The sequence below is a fragment of the Phyllostomus discolor genome, chromosome 3, assembly GCF_004126475.2.
Source record: "Phyllostomus discolor isolate MPI-MPIP mPhyDis1 chromosome 3, mPhyDis1.pri.v3, whole genome shotgun sequence".
Taxonomy (NCBI): Eukaryota; Metazoa; Chordata; class Mammalia; order Chiroptera; family Phyllostomidae; genus Phyllostomus; species Phyllostomus discolor.
This window is the reverse complement of record NC_040905.2, coordinates 78,003,867-78,026,300: the sequence shown is the minus strand read 5'-3', so window position 1 is coordinate 78,026,300 and position 22,434 is coordinate 78,003,867. Positions and strand designations below refer to the sequence as shown.

At 34.8% G+C, this 22,434-nt stretch overlaps 1 protein-coding gene across 3 annotated transcripts in view; it reads right to left on the bottom strand.

Moving 5' to 3' along the window:
* Positions 1 to 7,832: 7,832 nt before the first annotated feature.
* The window catches only part of AP3S1 (adaptor related protein complex 3 subunit sigma 1), a 78,121-nt gene continuing 63,519 nt past the window's right edge, over positions 7,833 to 22,434 (bottom strand). Inside the window, exons 5-7 of one of the 3 annotated variants that reach the window (XM_028514049.2) lie at positions 17,622 to 17,729; positions 14,368 to 14,408; positions 7,833 to 8,455 (exon numbers count right to left, since the gene is read on the bottom strand). In XM_028514049.2, coding sequence (XP_028369850.1) covers positions 14,373 to 14,408; positions 17,622 to 17,729 — 144 coding nt within the window. In that variant the 3' untranslated portion in view covers positions 7,833 to 8,455; positions 14,368 to 14,372. Of the gene's footprint in view, positions 8,456 to 9,801; positions 9,899 to 14,367; positions 14,409 to 17,621; positions 17,730 to 22,434 lie in introns of those variants that run through there. The other 2 variants (XM_036020675.1, XM_028514035.2) reach the window with 2 other exon arrangements.

Sequence of the window (22,434 nt, the reverse complement as noted above, 5' to 3'; positions counted from 1 at the left end):
TTAATTTCTATGTCTTTGCATGTTTTTCAGTGTTCTTATGATTAATTTCTAGATTCATAGCATTGTTGTCAATGAAAATGCTTGATATGATTTCAATCTTCTTCCATTTATTGGGACTTATTTTATTTCCTAACATATTGTCTGTTCTAGAAAACATTCCATGTGTACTTGAAAAGTAGGTATATTCTGCTGTTTTGGGGTAAAATGCTCTGAAGGTATTAATTAAATCCATTAGATTTAGTTTGTGATTTAAGGTTGCTGTCTCCTTGTTGATTTTCTGCCTGGAAGATCTATCTATTGAAATCAGTGGGGTGTTAAAACCACCAGCTATGACTATTTCTGTTGATCTCTCCCTTTATAACCATCAAGATTTACTTTATACATTTTGATGCTCCAATGTTGGGTGTATAAATGTTTACTAGGGTCATATCTTCTTGTTGGATTGTTCCCTTTATCATTATGTAGTATCCATCTTTGTCTCCTACTACAACCTTGGTTTTAAAGTTTATTTTGGAAGATGGCAGCATAGACAGACATGACTCACCTCTTTGCACAACCACATCAAAATTACTACTAAAATATAGAACAACCATCATTCAGAACCATCAGAAATTGAGTTGAATGGAAGTCTGATAACTATGGAATTAAGGAAACCACATCCATCCAGATTGGTAGGAGGGACCCAGGTGTGGAATGGGCTGATCCCACACCCACATGTAGTGGATAAAAATCCTGGAGGGATATCTTGGGAGCAAGGAGTCCCAGCCATACACCAGGCTCCCCAGCCCAGGATTTCAGTGCCAGGAAAATAAGTCTGCACAACTTCTGGCTGCAAAAACCAGTGGGGTTAGAGGCAGTGAAGGAAACTCCTGGACTCCCAAGCAGTTCCTTTTAAAGAATCCACACAGGGATTCATCTACTCAAACTCACTCCCTCTGAGCTCTGGCCCTGAGGTAGCAGCTTGAAAGGCACTGATGGCATACTGGAAGAAACTGAAGTGTCTGGCATCAAGGTGAGCAGAAAACATTATCCCTTTTCTAAATCTTCCCACCACAGAGTCACACAGCTAGAAAGTTTATGCCATATCTCAGACTCCATCAAGACTCCATCAAGGTGCCTAACACTGTTTGACACACCTTGGAGATCCCCTGAGGCTCTGCTCCACCTAATGTACAGGCCTGCCCAAGCTGCTTTTCCAAATGAATGGCTGGTCTTGGCTCATGCAACACAACTTCCTACATCCTGTCAGACAAGCAAGAGTTGGCTCTGGTGAGACCTAGGCCTGGCGCTTGCAGCAGCCAGCCTAGACACAAAGCTTAGCTTTGCCTGGGAATCTCCAAGCCCAGCCAAAGTAGCAGCCATCTCAGATTGCTTTATAGCTCAGGCAGGGTGGCCTTGGGCAAAGTACAGTTGGGGGAATGTCCTTGGTCTGCACTGCCCGGGAAACCCCAGAACCAGAGCACCCAGTGGATAGCTATAGACCATGTCAGAGCACCACCAACTTGCCCCTTAACAGCTGATGTGCCACTGAGGGCAGAAGTTGGGAGTAAGTATTCACATTCAATCATTGCAATTGACTTCCTTGGTAAGTCCCTCCCATTGATCTGCCACCAGCAACTAAGGCTCAACTACAAGTGGAGGGTGCACTCAGCCCACATGAAGGGTGGACCTCGACTACCCAGGCTGGGTGATAGGGGAGGCTGTGCCACTGGACCCTATAGGACATATGCTACATTAGGCCACACTACCAAGACACAGAGTCAAAGCAGCTTTACCTAATACATAGAAACAAACATGGGGAGGCTGCCAAAATGAGGAGGCAAAGAAACATGGCCCAAATGAAAGAAGAGATCAAAACTCCAGGAAAAAAGCTAAACTAAATGGAGATAAACAATCTAGCAGATGTAGAGTTGAAAACACGGGTTATATGGATGCTCAAGGAACTCAGTGAGGACCTCAGTAGCATAAAAAAGATCCAGTCAGAAATGAAGGATACGCTAATTGAAATAAAGAACAATTTACGGGGAAACAATAGTAGAGTGAATGAAGCTGAGAATTAAATCAATGACTTGGAATACAAGGAAGCAAAAAACAACAAATCAGAATAACAAGAAAAAAGAATCCAAAATAAAGGACAGTATAAGCAGCCTCTGGGACAACTTCAAGAGATCCAACATTTGCATCAATGGGCTGCCAGAAGGAGAACAGAAAGAACATGAAACTGGAAATCTGTTAGGAAAAAATAAAGCAAAAAAACTTCCCTCACTTGGTGAAAGAAATGCAAGGACATGCATTTTCTGGACATACAAGTCCAAACAAGATGGATACAAAGAAGACCACATCAACACACATCATAATTCAAATGTCAAAGGTAAAAGATAAAGAGAGAATCTTAAAAGCAGCCAGAGAAAAGAAGTTAATTACCTAAAGGGAAGTTCCCATAAGATTGTCAGCTGATTTCTCAAAAGAAACTTTGCAGGCTAAAAGGGATTGTCAAAACATATTCAAAGTCAAGAAAAGCAGAGACCTACAGCCAAAATTGCTCTACCCGGCAAATCTATCATTTAGAATTGAAAGGGCAAATAAAGAGCTTCCCAGAAAACAAAAAAACTAAGAGTTCAGCATCACTAAACCATTGTTATATGAAATGTTAAAGGGACTTAAGAAAAAGAAGATAAAAACCATGAACAATAAAATGGCAAAAACACATACCTATCGACAATTCAATCTAAAGAACAAACTAGGTAAACAAGAATGGAAACAGAATCATGGATACGGGGAGTATCCATGATTCTTGATAGTTTTGATAGTTGCCAGATGGGAAGGAGGTTTGGGGGAATGGGTGAAGGGGTGAGGGGATTAAGAAGTACAAATTGGTAGTTATAGAATAGCCACCAGGATGTAAAGTACAGTATAGGAAATGGAGTAGCCAAAGAACTTACATGCATGACCCATGGACATGAACAATGGTGGGCAAATTTCCTGAGGCAGTGGGAGTTACTGGGTTGAGGGGGGCCAAGAGAGAAAAATCAGGACAACTGTAATAGCATAATCTATAATTTAAAAAATAGTCTATTTTGTCAGATATAAGTACTGCTACCATAATTTTTTTCTTTTCTATTTGCATAAAATATCTTCTTCCATCCCTCTACTTTTAGTCTGTGTGTGTCTTTCATTCTGAGATGTGTCTCTTGGGGGTAGCATATATATGGGTCTTGTTTTCTTATCCATTCAGCTACCCTATGTCTTTTGGTTGGGGCATTTAAGCCATTTACATTTAAGATGATTATTTATAGATACATATGTAGTATGTATCCATTTTATTGTTAGACTGTTTTCTTCTGCTTTCTTTTTCTGCCTTTTTTTCCCTTCTTCTTAAAGTAAGACCTTTAACATTTTTTGAAGTAATGGTTTGGTGTTAACAAACTCCTTTAGCTTTTTCTTGTCTGGGAAGCTCCTTATTTCTCCTTTAATGTTAAATGATAGCCTTGTTGGGTAAAGTAGCCTTGGAAGTAGATCCTGGCTTTCCATCACCTTGAATATTTCAAGACCTGACACTCCTTTCTGGCCTGAAATGTTTCTGTTGAGTAATCAGATGTCAATCTAATTGGTACTCTCTTGTCGGTAACTACTTGTTTTCTCTTGCAACCTTTAGGATTCTCTCCTTGTCTTTAAGCCTTGTCATTTTAATTATGTCATCTAACCAAGATGTGATCAGCAGTGCAGCTTAAGCACCACAGGGTCGGGCAGAGTAATTCCTGTGGGCAGGGCTATTGTTTCCCCTCAGACTGATGATACACAGAGAGAAGTGCTCTGCCTGAGAAAGATGGCTTCTTCAGTATGGGGAATGACTCAGCACAGGGATCCTGGTAGCTCTTCCTTCAGTTCTCTCCTCAGAACCACCAACCCCAAACTCTCCTCAAGTGTCTCTAGTCCACTCTACCCGCCCTATGCCAGAGCCCAGGGTAAGAGGCTGCAAATGAAATTTTGTGCATTGGCCCTAAAAGAGGCTCTTTGTGTCTCAGGCCATCTCTTCCCTGGCAAATAGAAACCCTGCTGCTTTTCACAGCTGGATGTTATCTGGTTTCCTTTCTGGCTCTGGTGCTGTAGGCTGGGGTGTCCAGCTTGGGGTCTAGACTGTACACTTCTCAGGGAGAACCCTCACCCACTGAAATAAATATCCCTCTGGAACTTCAGCTGTTCCCTGTACAAGCCCAGCCAGCCCTCTCGCACCTCTTCCATACTGCCTACCAGCCCTGTTGTGGTGAAGTGTTTTCTTCTGTCTGTCCTTGGTTATATGGCTTCTCTACAGCTAGTGTTCAGTTGGTTATTCTAGATGATTTCTCCAAAAGTAAGTAGTAATCTCAGATGATCCTGGGAGAAGGTTATTGGAGCTTCCACTTACTCCTCTGCCATCTTGGATCCCCAAACATTTTTCTTAGATATTGCTACATATATTGGGTGCATAGGGCTGGCTTGAACATTATGACTTAACATTAGTCACATACAAATGTGTATGCACCCAATATATGTAACAATATTTAAGAAAAGAGTTTGTATCTCTTAGATCAGCCACAACCTCTGCCAGGTTAAATATATTCCTACAGGACTTCCAGCCAAGATGGAGGCATAGGTAGACACACCTGTGCCTCCTTGAACAACCAAAAGAAGAACAAAAACAGTTTAAAAGCAGAAAACAAACAGAATTGACAGAAAACTGAACTGTATGGAAGTCTGTCAACCAAGGAGTTAAAGAAGACATATTCATCCAGACCGGTAGGAAGGGCAGAGACAGGCAGCTGGGCAGAGAGGACTTGTGGCAAGGAAGTGGCTGGAGGACTGGGGTAGGCAAGGTGGCAGATAGCGAACTGGGAGGTCCCACATTTGTGCGCAAATAAACTGGGAGAAATAACTTGGGAGCAGGACAGACTGTGCAACCCAGGGCCCCAGCTCCAGGAAAAAAAGGCCTCAAACCACCGATTGAAAACACCTGTGGGGGTTGAGGCACTGGGAGAAACCCCAGCCTCACAGGAGAGTTGGTTGGAGAGGCGCACAAGCCCCTAGAACATACACAAGCCCACCCACACAGGAATCAGCACCAGAAGGGCCCAATTTGCTTTGGGAAGTGGGGGAGTGATGGAAATCCAGCACAGAGCAGAGCAAGTGCCACTGTTCCCTCTCGGACCCCTTCCCCACATATAGCGTCACAACACAGCAACATAGGTGGCCCTGCCCTGGCAAATACCTAACGCTCCGTCCCTCACTATGTAACAGGTGTGTCAAGACAAAAAAAAATGGCCCAAATGAAAGAACAGATCAAAGCTCCGGAACAAATACAACTAAGCGACAAAGAGATAGCCAACATACCAGATGCACAGTTCAAAACACCAGTAATCAGGATGCTCACAGAATTGGTTGAATTTGGTCACAAATTAGATGAAAAAATGAAGGGTATGCTAAGGAAAATGCACAGGGAACCAATAGTAATGGGAAGGAAACTGGGACTCGAATCAATGGTGTGGACCAGAAGGAAGAAAGAAACATCTAACCAGAAAAGAATGAAGTAACAAGAGTTCAAAAAAATGAGAGGCTTAGGAACCTCCAGGACATCTTTAAACATTCCAACATCCAAATTATAGGGATACCAGAAGTAGAAGAGGAAGAGCAACAAGTGGAAAAGTTATTTAAACAAATAATAAAGGAGAACTTCCCCAATCTGGCAAAGGAAATAGACTTCCAGGAAGTCCAGGAAGCTCAGAGAGCCCCAAAGAAGTTGGATCCAAGGAGGAACATGCCAAAGCACATCATAATTACATTACCCAAGATTAAAATGAAGGAGAGAATCCTAGAAGCAACAAGAGGAAAAGAGACGGTTACCTATAAAGGAGTTCCCATAAGACTACCAGCTGGTTTCTCAAGAGACATTACAGGCAAGAAGGGGCTGGAAAGAAGTATTCCAAGTCATGAAAGGTGAGGACCTACATCCAAGATTACTCTATCCAGCCAAGTTTTCATTTAGAATGAAAGGACAGATAAAGTGCTTCTCAGATAAGGTCAAGTTAAAGGAGTTCATCATTACCAAGCCCTTATTTTATGAAATGTTAAAGGGATTTATCTAAGAAAAAGAAGACAAACAATATGAAAAGTAAAATGACAGCAAACTCACAATCACTGACAACCACACCTAAAACAAAAACAAAAGCAAACTAAGAAAACTAGAACAGGAACAGAACCACAGAAATATAGATCACATGGAGGGTTATCAACAGGGGAGTGGGAGGGGGAGAGAGGGGGAAAAGGTACAGAGAATAAGTAGCATAGATGGCAGGTAGAAAATAGAAAGGGGGAAGGTAAGAACAGTATAGGAAATATAGAAGCGAAAGAACTTATACGTGTGATCCATGGACATGAACTAAAGGGGGCAAATGTGGGTGGGAGTGGGTGTTCAGGGTGGACAGGAGTGAAGGGGGGGAGATGGGACAACTGTAATAGCATAATCAATAAAATATACTTAAAAAATAAATGTAAATATATTCCTACATAGTTGGGATCCAGGGTAGTGGCAGAGTAGGTGGAAGTAACACTTCCTCCCAGGACCAGACTGGAATTACAACTAAAATACTGAATCATCAACCTGAATAACCAATCAAAGACCAGCTGAACAGAAGTCTTATAATCCAGGATTTAGAGAGGAAGCCACAATGAAACTGGAGGGAAGGGTGGAGGCATGAAAAGGGCTGGCCCTGCTCCTGCTGACAGTGGCTGAGATTCTGGAGGGATACCTGAGCTGCAAAGGACCCCCCTCCGTGAAAAGCAAGGGGTTTCGATCCCATACTAGACTTCCAGTCCAGGACACCAAAGCTGAAAAGAAGTACCCACATAGTATCTGGCTATGAAAATCTGTAGAAATTCTCTCCACAAGGGATAGACAAGAGTCTGCTAGAGACCCAGGTGCCCTCTTAAACGGCCAACATACAAAATCTTGTTTCTAGACACTCACCCTGGGCTCTGACAAAGAAAGGGCAGAGCAGACAGTCCTGTGACAAGAGAATGGGGTTTGTGGTTCTGGGAAGAGGGCTAAGGGGACAGCTTCCAGGGTCCCTGTGCTGAGCCCCTCTCCCACACTGCAGACACTGTCATTCTTGGGTGTTGTTCTCCTGCATATGGAAGCAGCCTGGGGGGAATGCAATAGCCACATCCTCTGGGCTCCCTGTCACCCCATCCTGCAGAGTTGAGCCCTGCAGAGGAGTCAGCTGCCTGGGGCCAGAATATAGAGGTCTGGGAAGACGCAGTGGGTGTCAATGACTCAGTCGTGAGTCATGGTTCCCAAGGTAAGACCAAATAAGACAATGTGGTCAATTATGAGAAATAAGAATATAAGTTTTAAGGCTTAAGAAAATATAGTATAGCTTTGACTTTGAGATGGAACAGTCTTTGGGTTCAGTTCTTTGAACCCAAAGAATTTTGTGTTCAAAAGCAATTAAGTATTTGCTGAAGTTATTTTTCAATATCTGAGCAAGAAAGAATCAGATTCAAGGTTTAAACCTACATACATAAAATAAATTCTGTAATTTTTAGAAAAAGATTTGTCATTTCCCACTCCAGAACTCATCCTATATGATGTGTTATAAGATACACTATTTTTGATTGTGAAATAATTGATCTTTAGAATAATTCAGTGAATTTCTGAATATTAAAAACAGAAGTATGAATTAAATAAATCATCATTAACAGCTGCTTAACAGTGATAAAATATACTTTTATTTACTTTGTTGAGTCAAAGGGTCATAAAAAAAATTATTGCTAAAGTAGATATCAGGCAAACAGAAAGGTGCTTTAGAAGTCCAGTTACCTTGGAGTTTATTTAAACTAATAGGAAAGGTCATAATGTTTTCATGCAATACATACTTGGTTCTTTAAATAACAATTGTGACAAATAACAGAAAGAATTAAGGAATGTTGCACTTGTGATTTATACAAAACACCAACATTTTGGGTTGTACATAATTTAAAGAAATATTCCAAACACTTTTTGAAATACTGTTGTAGCCAATACATAGAGGCATGCCTTATGTGGGCATAGGCATGCAGTTTAGAAAAGAAAGAAAAAAAATCATACTGGAACTACTCAATTTCTTCAAAATCACTGAGCAAGAAAAACAACATTGAACCACCATATTGATTTTATACAACTTCTATACAGTACCTTGACTTAAATCCAAGAGCAAAAGTTAAGACTCTCCTCTATTTTTGGTAAACAACTGCATGGTAAACTTAGATGACTTTCCCCCTGGATTTTACCTGGGAGTGGCCTTTTAATTTTTTTTTATTTAAAAGAGGGCAGGTTTGGCACTTTTATACTGATGTCACCAATGTTAATATTTCTTGGGATCTCAGGAAGGTTCATATTCTTTACAGCTGATACAGCACGGGCTGGAGCTCCTGCTAAGCCAGCCTGTATACAGAAGCAAATAAAAGAAAAAGAAAATGTACAACTCAGGTATAGTCCATAAAAAAAACACTAAAAATGGAGGACAATAATAAAAGATTTTCATATAACAAGCTTAGATACCACACGGTAAGTTTGAACTGATATGAGATGGTTACTCTGAAATATTAATCTATAAAGAGAAAACAGTTGACATAAAAAATACAGTAAATACATGCAATGATAACAATGAAAAGATTTAAATACAAATTAAACTACTAATTAGATAGTACACACAATATTCAAATGACAAAAGCTAGATCTTCACCTATATCTTGATATAACTGACATATAAGTATGAAGCATATTTTATATTAGCTTCCTTATTAAACATTTTTTACAATAATCATGATATATTTTGTGGGGTTTTTGCTTTAAAATGGCATTTATTATCAATATATGCTATGGAATTAAAAATAATAGATCATGCTTATTTAGTTTCTTTACCTTAAAACACTTCAAGACAATGATATTTTTAAATTATTATTTTTTTTAATTATAAAGGCTGTTATAAACTTTAAAGGACATTCTAGAACATTAAAAAAAAAAATCAGGCTTTTAAAGTAAAGCCTCAATCCAAGTAGAACAGTTCTGCCTAAATGTGAAACTGCAACAAGAGGATCATTCTACACTGCGATGCATTAGCAAACACATAATAATTAAAAAGAATCTATCATATCAAGTAAGTTCAACAACATATGTTTAGTTTATAAAATACAAATTTAAAAAATAGCATAAATGCAAAGATAGTAAATAAAAATAGTAAATTTTATTTTATTTATATTTATAAATGAATCTTAAAGCTTCCAGTACCATTAGTGTACAATATTTGGCTTTTATTTTAGTCAGAAAATTCATAATTTTGTAGAGTAATTTTGAAAGAAAATAAGCTTAAAAATAAAAGAATGAATATATATCATTTTTTCTCAAATATCTAATCAACAGTCTTCATATTTTTAAGGTTTAATTTATATATCAATTAGATTTCAGCAGCTTTTATTCAAGCTATATAATAAAGCCAATAAACACATTCAATTCATGACATACATCATCTTGCACAAAAGCAGACACTTAAGTAACAAAAACAAATCTTCCATTTTGATTAGATTACATAGATGCAGGAGTAGGCAAAAGTAGGTTTACAGTTGTTTGCATGGAAAATACAATAATTAAATAAAATAACAGAAAAATGAACTGTTTCGCTTACAACTGTAAACCTACTATTCACTCTACCCGGTATAAGAAACAATGGTTATGTAATTAGAGACACTAGTTTTAAAGTCCCTTTTTGTAATTTTAGTTTTTTTCTCTCATGTAACCCTACCTTTCTGTTAATTTAAAAAATAATAATAAAGCTGTTACCTGAGAAAAATCTTGACTGATACAAAATAGGCCAGTGTAAACTATTTGCTGAATAAAGGATACAAACATTGTTAAGCAATGAAATAAAAGCCATGGATTATCAAGTCAGAATTGGAAATAATAAAAGAATCTGTATAATAGTATTAATAATAGATATGGTCCACACAGGTAATGATAAGAGTGATATGGATGAAACACTCCATACCCAATAAGACTTAACAGGGCTGGGACTTCGATTTTTATAATTTAATAGGGATTAGTTGTTTTTGATGTATAACTAAAAATTTGACTGACCTCTGCATTTATACCTACCCGAAGTAATGCAGTTTTAGTTATACCCCACTTCCTTCCCACTGCCCCAAAAGACGAAGATACATATGAATATTCCTGAGGATAGCATAAATTATATGGAAAAGGTCTTTAAGTTGATCATTTCAAGTTCAATGTCTAGTTATCAAAATTTAGAATGGTTAAGGATCAAAGAAGAATTCAGTTCAAATAGCTTTATCATCTTGTAGGCTCTCTTCCTTTTACCAGGAAATATATTGTTTCCCAAGGGGGGAAACTATTTTACAAAATGACAGACATCCTGGAACCAGTATCATTTTTTTCTAGGAAGATAAATTTTATAATTTTTCTAAATAGCAAATCACTTTGCCACTATTTTTACTTTGAAATTTCTATACAGGATACAAATGATAAGTAGGTTATAGGAAAGTATTAATGAGATGTATAAATATTTTAAAAGGCATAAATTATTAGAGGATTTTGTGAAAGAGAAAGGGTAGATATGTGTGTGGTTCACTGGATGCTATGATTTATATTTATAAATATTTAAAATAATTGTTTTCAGTATTAAGCTAAATGTAATTGTCAAGAGGTCTTCTTTTCCATAATACCCTATACCATAAATGGCCAAACTAAACTTAAGCAAAGAAAATGAGGATAAAAATGCACTCTGTTTAAATTTCATTAGATTAACTCATTTCTTTGTGATCAAAGATGGTGTCGACTTTTGGCTACTAATGAGAACATATGAAGTCAACAGCGTATATGTGCCAAATTCTTATTATGGAAAAAAACAAAATAAGTTTTTAAGTACAACAAATTACAATTCTTCTAAACATAAGCAGCAAGCTATAGACATGCAAAGGATGGTAACTATTCAGAACACACAAATGAATTAAAAGAATCAAATTATTTCTCAAGCATGTTCAATACTTTTATGTAGAATATCATGAGTTTAGGTGGTATATAATCTTAACACAGTAATGTGTATATCAATTAAGTTTTAACTAAACAAACATTTTAAGAAATCAGATTCTACAGAATATAAAATGGAGGAAAAAATACAAGAAGGATTGTTGATTAGTAAGTAAATGTTTAAATGAACTATCAGTGTTTATATACAAAAACTTAGAGCTTAAGAAAAAGAACTTCACATATTAGGTAATCAACACCCAAACTGTTATAAAATCAATTTCATCTTTAGACTTCCATGACAGTGAAGTCTAAAATATTTTTATTAAAGAATAAAATGTAGAAGAGATAATTTGCCACTAGAAAATCAAGTTGCCAACATAGAGGTATAATTTTTATCTTAGTTTTTTTTCCAGTAAGATATATTCAAAGCAACAAGATAACTTTCATTAATACTCAAATTTATAAAAATTAAGTTTACCTGACTTGTTAGTAGTTGATACAATTTAAAATGTAAAAGTAAGGTATTTCTGACAGTACAACCTAGTTCTTAAAGATTTTACAGTACACAGCTGACACAAGCAGAAATAAAAAGATGAAACCCTACTGGAGAAATAACTTGTTTCCATCTATGTTATTTTACTCGAGCACCACCATGGCAGGTAAACTGCAACAACTCCACTAACAAAAACAGATACATGAATCCAAAGCCGTTAAGAGTATGAATTAGATGAAAGAATGAAGTACAGTATATAAAAGAATGGTCATGTTTTCTCTCCCATGAGATTAAATAAATTAACAGAATTAAGAGAAAGAAAACAAAATGAAGTCTGCAAGTATACCAAAATGAGGCCAAACAGATAGAAGACTTATACAGACATACTCTTGGAAATTTCAAGCACTAAAATCACAGAGATAGTAATGGATGGATATGATTTTTTTTATTTTGTTTTTAAATTGCCAGACCCAAAAATAAACAAAATATGTGCAAGCAAAACCGAAAAAGCAGCATTACTAAAATGTATTTTAAAAAATCTGAAAGCTCCCTTTTCCTCATGCAACAGCAATTAACTTTCTCAAAGGGAAAGGGAATCTAAAATTTATTTCATCTAAGACATTAAATACCAACCTACCATCTTAAAATACTTTTTCAAGTTTGAACTACAGCATAAGAAGATGGTAGCTGGAATAATTTGTACACACTAAAACCTTTACCCACCCTTCCTGCTGGAAGTTGGTATTTGCACATTCAAAATTTTGACCTAACAGCAAAGTGAAAGAACATCAACATTAATAAACACAGTATTAAATGGTTTCAGACTCAAAATCATCAACAAAATAATGGCAGGTTTTTGAAAATGTTTTAAATAAAATAGAAAATGTCAATATTTAAATTTCTGAGTGTAAGGTAGAATAACATTTAATCTAGGAACTAATAATAGGCTTGCTCTTTGCTTCAAAGACAGTGTTTTAATACTGCAATTATAAACAAAGAGATTGGAAATACTCATGACAATCCTCTAGTGAGCAAGTACATGGCATCTTATAAAAAATTTATCAATATAAGAATATTTAAAAATCTTAAAACCTTCCAAATTACTATTCATTTTATATAATCTTCATTTATAGTTTTCACTTCTAACACAGAATTTGCCTGTGTGAAATAAATATAGCAGACAGAAGCCATTGATGGATTTAATGTAACTAGTTTTGACCATTACAAGTGACTTCAGGGGTCTCCACCAGCACAGAGAAGCAGAACCAGCTCACAAGCTGACTTACCAACATCTGTTACTTAGGGTTGCTTTTCTTATTCTATACTCTTTAAAAATAGAAACTTGATTTTAAAAAAGGAAAAAAGCTAATTACTAGTTCTAGGTATGGAAGTTAAGAGACCCAAGTGGTTGATAGTTCCTTGCTAGAAAATAGCAATTTAACATAAATTAAAGACTAGAACATAGAAATTGGCAGTGATTTGACTCAAGAGATTGAATGACACCATTATTTACTTCCTATGGCAGGGATACAGCAATATGGATACAGGGACCAAACATGGTACTCCCAGCTTCATGAATAGCCCATGGTCTTAGGATAAGAAATTATAAAGCCACCTATCTGTTGCTGCTTCTCAAACACATCCAGAAAGCAGTAATTCAGTGGCTAAAAACTACCAAATTCTCAGTGACATTTTCCTAATCAGTAAGGTAGGTAATCTAACTTGTTAAATTTATAGGTTTTTCTTCCCTCCATAAGACTCATTAAAGTATTTTTATTTTGAAATTTTTAAATGGGATCCTATAAACATTTTCATTTTTCCTGAAATCACTTTGTACAAAGAAGTTGTTCATCATCTACATGGAAATGTTTAAAAAGAAATTCACACAGTTAATTTACAGTGTGAAAACCTGTACAGAAAATACCTGAGAAAATTTAGTTTTTTAAAGCTAGAAGTCTATTGAAAACACTTCTAATATTTACCCATATGTTTTGAAAAAATATTCAAGGTTTATAATATTTTATTGAGTCTTATTATGACATGTTTGGATGTCATAATGTTGCTATAGTGGAAATCTATTTTATTTTGATAAATATAATTAATTCTATTTTTTACAGCATTTAATTCAAATTTAAAATATCTGATCTTTCTTTTTTATTGGACACTTTTAATATATACCTGGTAGTCAAATTAGTAAAAGCAATTCTGTTAAGACTTTGGAAATGAAAACCATTAGGGGGTAGGGGGAGTATTATTTGACAGTCACTTATGCTAAGCCTTCACTGATTCCTACTTTGTATGCAAAACTCTGAAGGTTCACCTTTTGGTTTTTAAATTCACAGCCTCCAAAACCTAGCAGGCAATTTTATGTTAGAATCCTAATTTAGAAAGGTGGGCCGGGGGGGGGGGGGGGGGCGGGGGGGGCAATCTGTGAGAGTTAAAGATTGGTTCTGCTGTATGATGCTCAAAATAAACTCTAAATTTAATATACAAAGTAAATTGTCATTTTTACAAAATGTAATTTGTCAGGGTAAAATGACAATGTTTAAAAAAAAGAACAAAAAATTTAAACTTTCCTTTTACAATGCAGGCAGACAAAACAGAACAAACATGACATCAATGATATACTAGTAAAGTACACTAAGTCCAATAAAAGATGAAGAAATTACAAAGAGAAACTAGAATGAAAAATAGGCTACAAGGGACTATATGGGTTTATTAACACAAAGAATTTTTGAGTCTGGCCTAAATAATTGATTGCCTTTGACATCATTTTGCTTTCCCTTTTGTTAAAGTACATTTTCCCCAAAGTCAGCAATACCTTGTCTACCTGTCCTGTCTGGGAGATTGAAAGATAAAGGTCTGTAAGAGAGAAGAATGGAAAGAGCTAGAAAGATCAGGATGTTCCGAAAAAAAGAGGACTGACTTTAAAAAAGTAGTGACTAAATTCAGAGCCATTTATTCATCTTATAAATAACATGAAATACATAAAAACTGACAAGTCTCCCCATCCCACCCATCTACCTCCACCCCCAGAGAGTCCGTTCATTCCTAAACAGATTCCTGGATGCCTCTCAGACTTTCCCCAAATCCCACCACTTCTCAGCTTAAAACCTCTTTTCCCAAGATCCCAATGTTATAGCAAACCATTTTTCTAAGAAAGCAGGATCTATGAAAATACATTTACAGCATATCTTTGCTTCTTCTCTATTTAAAGATTTGGATGATCTTTGCTCCTACCTGTTTAGGCACTGGGAATTAAACTGGTTCACTTTTGACTGTCACTGAAAATGTACTATCATTAACCCAAAATAATAAAATCTTCAGTATCTGACAAAGTAAAGGCATCTAGATAGATCCATATTACACTTTAAAAGCTGTATCTTAATTAAACCCAGGCTAATTTTTAAAAGATAATGCTATCCTAAATATTAATTAATTTAAAAAATATGATAACCAGGTCTTATCATTAAACATGATACTCTGGATTTTAAGTATTTCTTTCTAAGTTTTTGCTTACATAATGAATTTTAGCTAAAATTCAACAAGAGGCAGATTAATAAAAGTTTATAGTTTGCTTTCAAGTAATCTTGAATTACTCTACCATCATATGTTTGGTAATATAACCAATTTAAGTAACACGGAACTGGAACCAATGTGAAAATTTTGACATTTCAGTGTCTGGAATAAAGCTGGTAGCCTCCAAACATGTTTAAAATATATGAAAATGATTGAAAAATTACAAATATTAAACATTATTTTTCAATATAATTTCTTAAAATATGATCAGGACTAATGGCCTCACTTTGTCTCAAAATCCTATTTTATAAATAAATGTTAGTAGAAATCACATATAGAGAAACACTTGATAAACATATATTGTGTTTTGTCCCCAATCAGATTTGAAGCATATTTTTCTTACAAAGGAGAAAAAGAAAAACTAATCTGGTAGCAGATAAGAACTGCTTGTATGTTAACAGATGATCAGTGTATGTAAAATGGGAGTACTCACTAACATTCAAAACCATTTTAAATAGCACTGCTTCTGTAAAAAAATTTTTAAGTTATAGTTTTCTTATAACCATCTCATCAAAAATGTAAATTCTGTATTTTACTGCTCTTTATAGATTAAAAAACTGCACACTAACAAGATTTTACTGGACAATCAAAAAGGAAATATCCATTATATAGTTTTTATAGGTCCTTTATGACTTTTGTTAATATTATATATATCACACTAGGGAGAAAGAAATAAAAAGACACCACCAATAGAAAGAAATTAAATACCTGAAAATGTAAAAATTCCAGACAAGAAGTCAATATATTTTTACAGCTGATTCCACAGAATTTACAAATTACCACATCCATTCATTTTAGAGTGATTAATGATTGTGTCGCTGTCTGTATCTTGGCATTTAAAATCTATATCCACACAGTTTTGTAACACAAGGTGTAAGAGATTACATAAATTTCAAATTATCATTTTAAGACTTACATTTTACAGTAAATCTTTTACTATTCCTTATAATATATTGCAAACTAACAACATTAAATAATATTTTGAGTTGTTTTCCTTTTCCTAGTCTAATCTAATTTATATTTTCCCCTTTCAAAAACCAGTATTTTAAAAATGGGCTATAGAACACACAAAATATATACAGTTACTTAAAAGAGTCATAATGTTAGCTCTTCACTATTATAAGCCTCTTTTTTGGAAAACCAATAGGATGGTAAATTGAGATAAGAAAGGCAGGACTATATTAATTTTAAATAAAACATTAGAAAATGTTTTTACACAAAGCTCAACTACTTCTAACCCTCAGATTTCAGATTTATTCATCATCCATCCTGTGTTTTATTCAATTTCAGTGACCATAGTATTGTATTAACCTGATCCTTGCAGGGCTGTCCAACCTTTTGGTATCTCTGGGCCACATTGGAAGAAGAGGAGTCTTGGGCATCACATTAAATACACAAACACTAACGAAAACTGATGAGCAAAAAAAAAAAAAAGGGGTTTTAAATAAATTTACAGTTTTGTGTTGGGCCGCATTCATAGCCATCTTGGGCCGTGGGTGGGACACCCCTGCAGGGGTCAACAGATAATAATTCTTCGGAACTCACCTGTGTAAATTAACACTAGCATATTTTTAATACCTTGCTTTTACAGTAATATTAACTTTATGTCAACCAAACACATGAATTTCTATTAATAATTATAAATATATTTTCCTAATCTAAGTTATGACTATAAATACCAAAAGTAAGAGTATCCTCAAATAAGCATAGCACTGAATGGGATATAAGACTATTATCTCTCTAAACCTCTGTAATAGTAAAAATAAAACAACCAAAATGATGTTAACTTGAACGTCTTTGCTACAGTATCTGTTACTAATGTTCAGGCTAGTGCATGAGGGAAGAGTCACTAAAATTCTAAAGTAGGGTTTTATACACTACTGTAGTGCTAGTTGGTCCTCATTCTAGTAGCACAAAGTTAGCAATGTATAACTAACCAAATCTTTCTCTTACAGAATGAAATAAAAGCCATGAATATATCTATCAATGAATGTATGGGAAGATTAAGGCATTGAATTTACTTTTTCAATTTGTACTCGGGCTTGCTAAGCCCCTATTATAACTTATCACTTCCTCATGAGAATTCCATTACCTTCTCTTTCCTCTTCCAGTAATAGTTTCATAATGCTAAGTTTATATACCTTTTAAAATGTAAGCTCTAAGATTTCCTTGATAATTACTGCCTAATGTTTTATAATGCAAATATTTATTCCATTTTCAAATAATTTCTTTTTTAAGCAATAAGAAGAATTTGGAGTCTTGTTAATTACCTAAGGCAGTTGACTGTGGCTAAAAGTAGGATGCACAAAACTGTTTGGTGGATAGTAGTCACAGAACATTTGGCACACGAAAATTTGTGTATTCCCTTTTTAAAACTGAGTAAGCATACCAGCTGTACCTAAAGTGTGATATTGAAGGACAAACAGTGAAAGCTACAACTCATACATGATTATCATGCTTACTACCTTCATTAACTAGAGCACTTTTCATTCTTACCTCAGATTTCTCCAGTTTATTTTGTGCATCAATTTGTGTAACAATCTCATTCATGTTGGTCTCCAATACCATTCCCCCCATCACCATTTCTGCAAGAATATTGTGAACCTAAAGAAAAAAATAATACACATCCATAAAGAAAACTCACTACAAAACATTTCATAATTCCAGTAGTTTTTTGGTTTAAATACTGCTGTGTTTACTTTATAAATATGAGCTATAAAATAAAATAATTTGGAGTAAAGGCTCATAATCTACTTTTGTCACTACTGTGAACCCTTAGGCAATTATATAACCTCTTTAAGTCTTAATGTAATGGGTTGTAAAACAAAGATAATAATAGTACCTCCTCCATAGATTGCTGAAAAGATTAAATGAGATCATTCATGGAAGTGCCCCAAACAAAGTAAATGATCAATAAACATTAGCTACCCTTTTTATCAAATTAACTTTAAGGCTAAAAAATGATCCACAAGGTCCTTTGATAGATTCTAAGCCAATAGTTATTAAGTTTTATGCTCAAGGTACTCAGTAAAACTATGTGGCATCATTACAAGCTCTAGATTGGAAAATAAAATTTTCTTACTGTAGGTACTTTTTAATATGATTTTACCCCAAAGCTCTCTCTATATGACACACTAAAATTTTTTATCAAATACATCCTGTGACTAAAAACAATTATCTTCCATTAGGGAGAATAAATTTAACCCAGGTGTTTTTTTTTTCATAAAGTGTTGGATCAAAAATCACTAATTCAAAGCTGAATTAAGCTTCACTGAATAATTATACTCTGCTATAATTTTTACAAAATAACGAGGCATTTAAGAATGGAGACTCTGAAATTAGATAGATACAAATCTGACTCTACCACTTACTAGTCACATGCCCTTCAGCAGTTACGTGACCTCTCTGAGTCTGTTACTCTATCTGTGAATTAGAAATAGGATAGGCATTTCATAATATTATTGTTAAGAATAATTTATGTAAAGTGCTAAGCAGTGTATGCATAGTATTACAGAGTAATTCCAATTAAAAAAGAATTTTTTTTTATTAGTCCTGACTGGTGTGACTCAGGTTGAGTGTAGTCCTGCAAACTGAAAGGTTGCCGGTTCGATTCCTGGTCAGGGCACATGCCTGGATTGCAAGCCAGGTCCCAAGTCAGAAGTGTATGACAACTGATGTTTCTCTTGCACACAGATGTTTCTCTCCCTCTCATTCTCCCTCCCTTCCCCTCTCTCTAAAAATAAATAAATCTATAAAGAAAAAAACAAAAAACAAAACTTTCTTTGGTTAAGTATATAATTATATCATTTGATTTTCATTCCTTTATAATAGTTCATGTAAATGTATTCATGATTTAAAAAATATCATATTGTTATTTACTAATTTTTCATTATGGTAAGATGGATAACTCACATACAAATTTTGAATAAATTATAGAAATTACTTTTTTTAGCAAACAATACAAAACCAGAAGCTATAATTGTTCTTAAAAATCTGTGCTAAAAATCATCACTTATACTACTATCCTTTCTGTTGCTAGATATCATTTATTAAAACTATATTTTGGTGCTGTACTGTGGTATCTGATTTATTTCTCACATTCACCTTTGTTAAAGCTGAGAGAATAAACCAGCTTACTCAAGACACATAAACTGCCCTGTCTGGCATAGCTCAGTGGATTGAACGTGGGCTGCGAACCAAAGCATCGCAGTCAGGGTACATGCCTGGGTTGCAGGCCATGACCCCCAGCAACCGCACATTGATTGTTTCTCTCTCTCTCTCTCTCTCTCTCTCTCTATCTCCCTCCCCTCCCTCTCTAAAAATAAATAAAAATAAAATCTTTAAAAAGACATATAAACTAATATGTGGCAAATTAACAATTCAAACCTAAATCTGAGTGATCCAAATCCAATTCCTTGCTTTCTTCTGTTAACAATAAATGAAATTAACAATTAATTTTTAGTCATAATCTATGAAAATTCAATTAAAGGTTAAGAAGGTGATTAAGCAATGAAATAAAATTATCTTATAATAGCTAATAGGTACTACATGCAGGAAAAGTGTTCAGACAGAAAGGCCATGGTCAGCCAACAGATTTATTAAAACTTCTGTTTTAGCAGTAGTACTTACTCTCTCCTTTTTAAAACAAATTCTCATGAAAAGCACAATCTGTAAAGTTGATAAAAGTGCATCAACTCCACCATCCCCACTTTGGTCAGGCTTTCTTGTGGGTTCATCATTACATACATTGTACTACTGCCTTTCCAGGAGCATCTCAGAATACAAGCACTGGAGTAGTGGAAACTATAAATTTCAGTATTATAGAAACGTCTTCCAGTTTGAAGGTATCAAAATATGAGCACCCCACAAATATGGGTCATACCCAAGAAATTCTAAGGACATGTCAATTTAGTAGATGAGGACTAAGATGTACATTTGCCCTCAGAGTAAAAATAATTCCTATGAAGGCAAATTCAGAAATCCAGAAGTACAGACAGAAAATACATATGAGGGGCCTGTGAGCTAAATCCTTAAAGAAACATAATCTCATTTATTATAAAGATAATATATGCTTAAAGACTGTGTTCTTGTTGAGGAAGTCCTACACATTACATAGACATTCAAGGAAAGAAACAGTATGGGAATAAGAATTAATAATTTGAAGGATACTCCAATATAATCAAGGTTATGGTAACCAAAGCAAGGTGTCACATGAGATGGGGAAATTTAGGAGCTGAACATAGCACGTCCAGTGACAAAAAATTCATGTTCCCAGAGTTGGGAAGAATTTTTGGCAAACTTAATATGAGAAAGAGGATGACAAAAGCTCTGCTTTGAACATAACCCTAACTCATATGTTTAACATATTCCATTATTTTGTTTTACAAATTTTACTTAAAACACATTTTTATAGAAATAAGAATAATACCCTTGTAATACAACTCATCTACTAAATTCTTTGATGTTCACCTAAAATAAGAGTTCAATGAGTTTTTACCTCTTTTAAAATGTTTATAGGTATTTAAGTGTTTTAAAAAGTAGCAAATACCACATTAACAATGCACTTTTGCATTTAAAAAAACACATAGCTTCTTCTGGAAGACCACAGCTTTTTAAAAAATCACAATATAAGCAAATAATTAAAAGTTCAAGCCATGCAGAAACTTATATACAAGCAGTAAGTGTCCACTGCCTTCTGCTTCTGTTATTAAGTCCCTCTATCAAAAGATAATTACAGTTAATTGTATCTTATATGTCCTTCCAGAAAATTTGTTATACACATACTTATTGTGTTTGTTTGTATATGTGTATCTAATTTATACAAATTAAGTCACACTATATAGATTATATTTCACAATTCTGCAAGAAAATAAAAAATGTATTAAAAATTTGAGGCAGATGAGAATGAGGATGTGGATTTAAAAATAATAAAAAATACTGGTTGCAGATATGTACAGGGATAATCAATGACACTGCTAGTTAAAAGCAAAGACACAAAAATGCAAAACTGTAAAATGGTGAATCCACACTATTATCACACATCTAAAAATGAGAAAAATCTATTGATTGCTTAGAAATATAGACAGGTCATGAAATGAAAAACTGAATAGGAAAGAACAATGCAGAGAGACAAAGTGGAAAGACAAAGAAATATGCGCCAAATAGAAAGAACAAGAGAAATCCCAGAAAAAGAATTAAATGAAATGGAAGCAACTAAAATACCAGATGCAGAGTTTAAAACAATGGAAGGATGCTCAAGGACCTTATGGGAAGAATGGACCATTTCAGCAAGAACTTAAACAAAGAGAGAGAGAGAAAATAAAAGGACACAGAAAACATTTTTAAAAAGGCAGAAATGAAGAATATATTATCTAAAATGAAGAATACACAAGCAGAAATCAACAGCTAGTTAAATGAAGCAGAGGTTTAGAGGACAACGGAACAGAAAGTACAAGCATCAAAAAGAAAAGGGAATTTTAAAAATAAGGAAAATCTAAGGGAACTCTGAGACATTATCAAGCATAACAACATCTGCATCATAGTGGGACCAGAAGGAGAAGAATGTGAGCAAGGGATAGAGAACCTGTTTGAAAAAAAGTAATAGTTAAAATTTCCTTAACCTGGTGAAGGAAGAAAAAGTCATGCTAATTCAGGAAGAGCAGAGACTCAGTCAAGAGGAACTCAAAAAGGCCCACACCAAGACACATTATGATTAAAATGCCAAGAATTAAAGACAAAGAAAGACTCAAAAGCAACAAGAGAAAAGCACCTAGTTGCCTACAAATGAGTTGCCATAAGGCTGATTTCTCAACAGAAACACTTCAGGCCAGAAGGGAATGGCATGAAATGTTCAAAGTAATGAAAAGCCAAAACCTATAACCAAGACTACTCTATCCAGCAAGGCCATCATTTAAAATTGAAAGCAAACTAAAGAGTTTCCTAGGCAAAAGCAACCAAAAACACAAAAACCAAAAAACCTGAAGGATGTCTTTCCCACCAAACCAGTATTGCATGAAATGTTGAAGAGCCTGCTTTAAGAAGAAGGAGGGAAGAAACCAAGAGAACCTAAGTATAAAGAATAAAATGTCAATAAATAAGTACTTTTCAATAATAACCTTAAATGTAAATGGATTAAATACTCCAATCAAAAAGATATAGGGTAGATGAATGGAAAAGAAAACATGACCCATATATATGCTGTCTCCAAGAGACCCACTTCTGAACAAAAGATATATACAGACTGAAAGTGAAGGGATGAAAAAAATATTCCATGCAAATTGAAACAAAAACAAAGGCAATAACAAGATCG